The sequence below is a fragment of the Monopterus albus genome, unplaced genomic scaffold (genome assembly GCF_001952655.1).
Source record: "Monopterus albus unplaced genomic scaffold, M_albus_1.0 scaffold332.1, whole genome shotgun sequence".
Classification (NCBI taxonomy): domain Eukaryota; kingdom Metazoa; phylum Chordata; class Actinopteri; order Synbranchiformes; family Synbranchidae; genus Monopterus; species Monopterus albus.
Window position 1 is genome coordinate 508,404 of NW_018128212.1, and position 8,701 is coordinate 517,104.

The window sequence follows — 8,701 nt, forward strand, 5'->3', positions numbered from 1 at the left end:
GGGAACTGCGCCTTAACCACTAGCCTACCAGGGACGGCTAGTGTACAGTCAAAACGCACTGCAAAACAAAACTGTCAAATTGTGCGTCAAGTGCCAGCGACCTGTGTGTGGTCAGTGTCAAGGTCTTCAGTGTTTGTGCTGGTTGTGAGTAAGCTGTATGGCAGAACTTGGAGCGGAATAGGCCTGTAGTTCCCAAACATTTTTGACCAAGGCTATCTTTCTTTGTAAATATATCTGAATTCATGTTCATTTCTCATGAAAGCAATGGACTGTTATTATTGTAATGTTCAGTGTTGTGACCAAACATTCCTGTAATAGACTTCTAATTTGCAATTATAAAGCCTGAAGTGGTGCCAGGTCAAAATGACCTCCCAGCGGTTCTAGGAGGTACTGCATCATTGGTGGTTCTAGTGTTAAAGTCCACATGTCTCCTGGTGCCCCCTTCCCAACATGTCTGACAGCAGCGTGTGAGATCCAGCTGCTATCTGCTCAACCATTCAGGAAGTCAGGGCCCAGCTCACTAGTGTGACTCACCTGGCACCTTTAAAGCCTGAGCATCCTCTGTTTGTTTACAAGGTACCAACAACAACTGTGGAACTGATGGAGGAAGATGAGCAGCTTCCTCAGCAGGTAGTTCAGTCCTGAAACAAGACATGAATCACCTCTGTAGGAGAGGCAGATAATAACAAGGTTAAAATAATTATTACCTTGTATCAGCACATTGTTCAGATTTAAAGTTATAAGGCTCATCCTTAGACCAGTCACTCTTCATGGACACACAGCTGGGTTCGGGAAAGTCTCTGCTGCCACCTCCTGATACAAACAAACAAGTGTGAAATGAATGAAAATTAGATTGAACCTGAAAGCAGCTGAACTGGGAGCAGACTGGGACCAGTTGAAATGCTGGAAGCAGACAGAAAACCAGTAAGAAGCCAGTGGATGAGTAATGTTCTCCTGTTCACCACCACGTGTCTGATGACAGACGCCGTCTCATCCCAGTCGGCTCTCTGTTCATTCAGTCAGTAGTTAATGAGGAGCTCTGAGCTGCTCCTGAGCAGCTGAGTGTCAGATGTGACAGTGAGTGTGAATCCTGATGGTGCAGTGATGTGTGGTGCTGAGCTCTGACATGGAGAAGAGTCCTGGACAGTCAGAGATCCTCATCTCACCTGGGAGCTGTGCTCTGGCTCTCATGGTCCCCACACAGAGGGCTTTCAGAGGGACAGCCTCCCTCCTCTCTGTCCTCACACCGACTCATGGCAGAGCTGCACTCGGTCAGTACAACAGCAGCACTGACAATGTTCCTGGGAAGATGCTCGGCTGCTGAGTTCACATCCAGTCCCAGAGACTGTGGAGCTTCAGCTGTAGAGGAAACACAGAGAGAAGATGCTGCTGATTCTCCTCCATCAGTCCGTCTGATGTCAGCAGCTTAGCTTCACACACTTACAGTCACCAGACACAACATGCTGAGTGAAGAGGCCACATTAGGCTGTGGGACACTGGGACGGCCATTTCTCCCTTTATTCTGGCTCTGACCAGACCCGACTGGTCTCTGATGAGCCCAGACCATCATCAGCAGACTGCTCACTAATGACACAAACCCCTGCAGCTCCATATCAAACAGGTCAACAGGAGCTTCACTTCAACAGCTCCAACAGTAAAATGCTGCCGACACATGAAGGCATCAGGGACACTGAGCTCATCATGTCTGTTATAGTCCAACGCTCACAGGGGGGTTTTACTGCACCGTGGACTCGGACTCTTGGTACTGGCACTACATGGAGCTGATAGGACGCTGGACTCTGACCTGAGGACAGCTTTCAGTGTAGACCTGGGACTTGTACCAAAGTACTAGTACACTGTGTTCCTGGTACTTTTACTACAGTAGAGAATGTCCTGTTGGAGTCATGCTGTGGTTCTTTGTTCTGTTACAGTTTTTTACACAATAACACTGTCCACAGCCTCAGAGTGTCTGTCAGTAGGGTCGCCTCCTTCACTGGGAACAAATAAGGCTAGAACAACACGTGACATAGAAACAGCTGCACGTGAACTCTATTTCTGTCACGTAGCTCTGCTCCTTCCTGCTACTAGCAGCTGGACACGGTGGCTAACTGTTAGCACAGGGCCGAGCTCTTCTCCAGACAAACAGCAGCTTTTCACACACAAACACCTGCAGGTTCAACTTGTTACAGTACCATGAAACTAAGAGTGAGACAACAGAGCAGCTGGGAGTCATTCACACACCAAAAACCAGCACTTATCAAAGCTTCACATGGAGAAAAGACCTGCTGCCAACACGGAGAGAGTGAAAGTAAAAACAACACACATGGAACAGGAAATAACCAGAGACAGAGAGAGAGAGAGAGAGAGACAGAGAGAGAGAGCTGGAATGTGGACAAACTTTACTGCAAACTTTACTTCATCATGTTACACAACAACAGGACACAAATAGCAGCACCGTGATCATTCTAACGTCAGTGGAACATGATCACCAGTCTTGGGGAAACTACTTTGAAAATGTAGTTTTGCAAACTATCAGTTACTTCACACTGGAAGAAGTTAAACTACAGCAAAGTTCCTCTAGAGGGAAATGGAGTTTGGTAAACTAATGTTATTTAGACAAAGTACTTACTTTGTAAAAATATGATCAAACTGACCGTGTATAAAACTATAACATAAAAACTGTCACATGCCAGCAAACAGATCCCACTCAGCTGAGTTTATTTACATGAGACAGTATTTATTGTAAACAGATTTGGATTTTGTACTGTGTGTATATGAGTCTGTTGTGTAACCTTTCAGTTTTTCAGCATCTGATTTGTTCGACCTTCCAAAATATGGCAGATTTCAGCATCCATTTCCTCTTCATCGTTCTCAGGTACACAATCCATTGAAATATTTTGCACATGGCGTCCATTCCTTCCAAAAAAAAGCTTAAATATTGATTCAATGCACGTTTTCCACTGTGTGATGGTCCATCCCAGATGCATCTGAGCCGAAAGGGCTTCCTTTTGGCACAGTAGTTTTAAGCAGCATTTATGGATGTAACTACATATTGTAGTGCCTGACACAGGTGAGCCAAAGTCATCCTGAGCCCATGTGGTTATATCACTTATAGAAGAGAGACGATTCTTGATGCAGTGCCGGAGGGATGGAGAGCTCAATCATCCAGTTTAGGTTTGAACCACTGCTTCGAAACTTGCTTTGGTGCGGAAATAGACACGTGTCTGATGACGAAACTGCTTCGGTCCTCTGAGTGAATGAAGTGGCTAGTTCACACAGTCAATATGCGAGACCTTGCTAGGCGCATAAAAGCACTATATACATGACAGATCCTCCCTTGTGTGACGATCCTCTGACCTACTGGAAAGAGCGCAAAAATGTTTACCCACAATTTTTTTTCCTAGCAAAGCAATACCTACAGTGCCTTGCGAAAGTATTCGGCCCCCTTGAACTTTGCGACCTTTTGCCACATTTCAGGCTTCAAACATAAAGATATAAAACTGTAATTTTTTGCGAAGAATCAACAACAAGTGGGACACAATCATGAAGTGGAACGAAATTTATTGGATATGTCAAACTTTTTTAACAAATAAAAAACTGAAAAATTGGGCGTGCAAAATTATTCAACCCCCTTAAGTTAATACGTTGTAGCGCCACCTTTTGCTGCGATTACAGCTGTAAATCGCTTGGGGTATGTCTCTATCAGTTTTGCACATCGAGAGACTGAAATTTTTGCCCATGCCTCCTTGCAAAACAGCTCGAGCTCAGTGAGGTTGGATGGAGAGCAAATGGAAGGAGTATCAGACCACTGCAAATCTACCAAGACCTGGCCGTCCCTCTAAACTTTCAGCTCATACAAGGAGAAGACTGATCAGAGATGCAGCCAAGAGGCCCATGATCACTCTGGATGAACTGCAGAGATCTACAGCTGAGGTGGGAGACTCTGTCCATAGGACAACAATCAGTCGTATACTGCACAAATCTGGCCTTTATGGAAGAGTGGCAAGAAGAAAGCCATTTCTTAAAGATATCCATAAAAAGTGTCGTTTAAAGTTTGCCACAAGCCACCTGGGAGACGCACCAAACATGTGGAAGAAGGTGCTCTGGTCAGATGAAACCAAAATCGAACTTTTTGGCAACAATGCAAAACGTTATGTTTGGCGTAAAAGCAACACAGCTCATCACCCTGAACACACCATCCCCATTGTCAAACATGGTGGTGGCAGCATCCTGGTTTGGGCCTGCTTTTCTTCAGCAGGGACAGGGAAGATGGTTAAAATTGATGGGAAGATGGATGGAGCCAAATACAGGACCATTCTGGAAGGAAACCTGATGGAGTCTGCAAAAGACCTGAGACTGGGATGGAGATTTGTCTTCCAACAAGACAATGATCCAAAACATAAAGCAAAATCTACAATGGAATGGTTCACAAATAAACATATCCAGGTGTTAGAATGGCCAAGTCAAAGTCCAGACCTGAATCCACTCGAGAATCTGTGGAAAGAACTGAAAACTGCTGTTCACAAATGCTCTCCATCCAACCTCACTGAGCTCGAGCTGTTTTGCAAGGAGGCATGGGCAAAAATTTCAGTCTCTCGATGTGCAAAACTGATAGAGACATACCCCAAGTGACTTACAGCTGTAATCGCAGCAAAAGGTGGCGCTACCAAGTATTAACTTAAGGGGGCTGAATAATTTTGCATGCCCAATTTTTCAGTTTTTTATTTGTTAAAAAAGTTTGAAATATCCAATAAATTTCGTTCCACTTCATGATTGTGTCCCACTTGTTGTTGATTCTTCACAAAAAATTACAGTTTTATATCTTTATGTTTGAAGCCTGAAATGTGGCAAAAGGTCGCAAAGTTCAAGGGGGCCGAATACTTTCGCAAGGCACTGTATATGCACCAGCCTCATCAGTGCCATGTGAATGTGTGTTTTCGAAAGCTGGAGAAGTTGTCAGCAAGAAAAGACACCGGCTCAGTCCAAAAACAGTGGAAAAATGATTGTTTCTCAATAGAAATCTTTGAATCTCCATCCCATGTACATAATTACACCCTACCATCTTACTACACTACATACGTTTATAGAATCAATTGGCTGATCAATCAATCTTTACAAACATGTACAGTATTTACATCATTCACACAAGGCCTAATTACACTCATCACATAATTCGGACATTGTTTTGCTGTCTATTTCGCCAAGAGAAGTCACTGAAACGAACCTTTGACTGAATGAACCTGTGTTCGGCACAATTGATGAAGTGGTTCAATACTGGTTCATTGCTTCATTTGGACATCACTAGAACAGGGCCATCCCCTCTCAACTTTGTGTCGTAAGACTGGCCGCTTAGGTCTTTGTCATCTGTGTGTAAAGAGGGACTCTTGGTCTTTGATCAAGACACAGTTTACATGGATCGCTGCAGGTTGCGCAATTTATTCAAGGAGTCGTTTCTTTTCACATTCCACAACCATTTCATAGGATTTTTTTCCTAATGCTAAATTGTCGTGCCATGCCATCTGAAAAAAATAAGCCTCGATCATGTCATCGAGGTTACAACAAAAACCCTGTTACAAAACTGGAGTAGTGTGTTTACTGGGCAGGGGAAATGGTGCTATTAAGCTTTATTATGTGTGGGACAGTGCTCTAAGAGTTCGACTCAAACTAGGACCTAAATGCCAGGTTATCACAGCACCCATTGCTTCAATTTAGAATTTTGTACCAGAACTTTATAAAACTCTTAACCCTAAAGTGGGAGTGTCCTTTGAATGAATGCTTATTGGAGTAAAATAGGTTGGTTTGATAGAAGTAGCCATTTATTGTTAATATGTTTTGGATTAGAAAATGAGTAACAAGTATTCTCAGTTCGGCTAAAACTGATAATTAAATCTGAACATTGCTGCAACATCTCAGAAAACCAAAATGACAAAATTTGACTGTGTATTCCAAATGAACAAGTTTTGCAAACTTTTTGGGACTCGTTTCCCAACGTCATACACCTGTAACCTCCAATTAATTCCCCACACTATGCAGCCTTTCCTCTACACTTCAGTTTATGATTCATATTAAGTTATACACAGTTACATAGACATGCCAACTGAAGATAATTTTACACATCACATTTGTGGATGTACATAAATTTCACTCATCCTGCTGATATAAAATAGTGAAAAATGTTTCCCCAGAAAAGACAAAATGTTTAATATTCTCTTTAGAATGGGATTCTTGTCAGTGTGCAGAAGCTTTTGAAACTGCATTAAGACAGTCATGGAGCTGCAACAGTTTTCTAAGAATCTCAGGAAAACAATACAGCATCTGTTCACACTTAAAAAAAAAAAATTAAATAAATCACAGTACTGACAAACTGACAAACATAAGCTGTAGTACTGATCAGCTGTTCAGCAAATGTAGAACTAAAATGCATCATATCAGAGTTGGACAACACAAAGTGAAGTATTCTGAGAACCAAGTCCAGCACAGATCATGTGGATGAGTTGGCTCCCATCACCAGGGACCTCTGCACCAGTGAGGAAACAGTCATGCTACACCTTCTTGGGTACATTAGTGATAATGGGTTTAGGCCGCGTCTTAAAGATCAGCTTCCGTTTGATGAGGGCAGACACAGAGTAAGAGGAGGAGGTGGACCCTCTCTGGTCCGTTTCAATAGGCACCTGTGTGGCATCATCACCGTTACTGTTACTGTCGTGGCCACCCACGGTATCCTGTGATTGGCCAGAATGCTTGGTGAGGACAGCAAAGGGTTTTTCCAGTTTGACCTGTTTCCCATACAGAATATGATGTCCTACAATCAGCACCGGCACCCCCTGGTGGAGGGAAGAAGAAATGAAAAGTAAAATGAAAGTTAACTAATTGCATCCATGTTTATCCTTGCTTCTTAACCCCACCTATGGTGGATGCAAGGAAAAAACTCAAGGAGAAAATACAAGGAGAGAGAGAAATAGAGGAAAGACATCCGGATACATGAGACATCCTTTATTTCGATCATTCATCTGAAACTTCCAGTCATCAATTGATTTCCAATAAATGTTCATGTTTGTGCTGATGGACCCTTTTAGATTTATGATCACCTGGTGTTGAACAGTGTACAAGTTCTGCTCTATCCAGTGAGAGAACAGGGCCCTTAGTGGCTAGTTCTGGGGTCAATGCACTACAGATCGTTAATCATACGTTTTCACCTATAAATACTGATAATTGGTCAGATTGTGTTACAGATTTATTTCTTCTTTTTGCTAAAGTGTGTCCATCACTGGAGCACAGCTGGGAGCAAGAGTAAGTGAAACAGTGAACTAAACTGAAACCTGAACTGTGTTTTGGAGACTTATATGAAACTGTAGGGCTGTACCCGACTAAGAATGCTACAGTCAGCTGTTCAGTGTGACCATTCAGAAAACTGGCATAAATATCAGTGATGATTTTGACCACATTAACATCATTTAAAAATGAAAAAGAGTGACAGGAACATATTACTGAACATTTAAAAATCAATTAGACAGGTACATATGATATAAAATTGAAATGGCCACCTATTGACACTGATGATCTATGTCATGTTGCCATGTGGATTGTGTCAGAATAATGAGACAGGCAGCACACTTGTATTTTTGTTGAAACATTGCAGTTATAGGCATTTTTTTCTTCTGAGACATGGTTATAGCCTAGTTTACCAACAAGTCTAAGCTTCCCCCCCAGTTAACCACAGTGTATGTTGTTACTGTACGTTCGATGTGTGCCAGCTTGCACTGCTAACGAGTCCGATTTATAATTCCTCATTGAAATGTTGTCCCCACACATTTTTATCTTTGTAGTCCTGTTCAGATGGATGCATGCCATAGAAATAATTGGTAAATGGCTGTGCACTGTGCTTTAACGGGGATGGGTAAACAAAATGGACTCGCATATCATTAGGCTACGCAAAACCAAGCACATGGTTGCAACGGTCTTTTCTCTTGTACAAGTAGACCACAATGTTTGAAAACACTTCTAATAAAGTACAAATCTAACCTTTATGTGGCTGCTCTTAGTGGGCTTTGTTGTCCTATCGATACACAATACTGGATTCACAAGAATGAGACGACAATATTTTAATATTATTTTTAAGAAATCTTCAGTGACACAGTATATGACTGGAAAAATTGTTTTATTTGGCTGAGTCACAAAATGCAAAATAATCTCTCTATTGTCTATCAATGCAGATACACTGGTGGTAGAACTGGTGCTAAGGTAGAGTAGGCTACGTTGGCAGCAGGGCTAACCAAAACACAATGGAAAATCAGGCTGAAAATGTGAATGAAGCCACTCACATCGACTCGTCACAATGTGGCCGTATCAAACCTACAACACTCGACCTGCAACCCCTCACCTGCCAACCAATGTAGCCCTGTGCATTAAAATACAGGAGTTTTCGCTGGATCAATGTGAACGTATGGTTACACGCCGTAAATCGAGAGCTCTCGATTTACTGGTCAATCTACGTTCCGACTCTCACCTATGGTCATGAACTTTCGGTCATGACCGAAAGGGCAAGATCCCGGATACAGGCGGCTGAAATGAGCTTTCTCCGCAGGGCGGCCGGGCGCACCCTTATAGATAGGGTGAGGAGCTCGGTCACCCGGGAGGAGCTCAGAGTAGAACCGCTGCTCCTCCACATCGAGAGGAGCCAGCTGAGGTGGCTCGGGCATCT

At 42.9% G+C, this 8,701-nt stretch overlaps 1 protein-coding gene across 1 annotated transcript in view; it reads right to left on the reverse strand.

Moving 5' to 3' along the window:
* Positions 1-6,035: 6,035 nt before the first annotated feature.
* Positions 6,036-8,701, reverse strand: part of chtf8 (CTF8, chromosome transmission fidelity factor 8 homolog (S. cerevisiae)) — a 10,545-nt gene continuing 7,879 nt past the window's right edge. Inside the window, exon 3 of the mRNA XM_020624570.1 lies at positions 6,036-6,824. Within this exon, the coding sequence (XP_020480226.1) occupies positions 6,543-6,824 (282 nt within the window). The 3' untranslated portion in view covers positions 6,036-6,542. The remainder of the gene's footprint in view (positions 6,825-8,701) is intronic.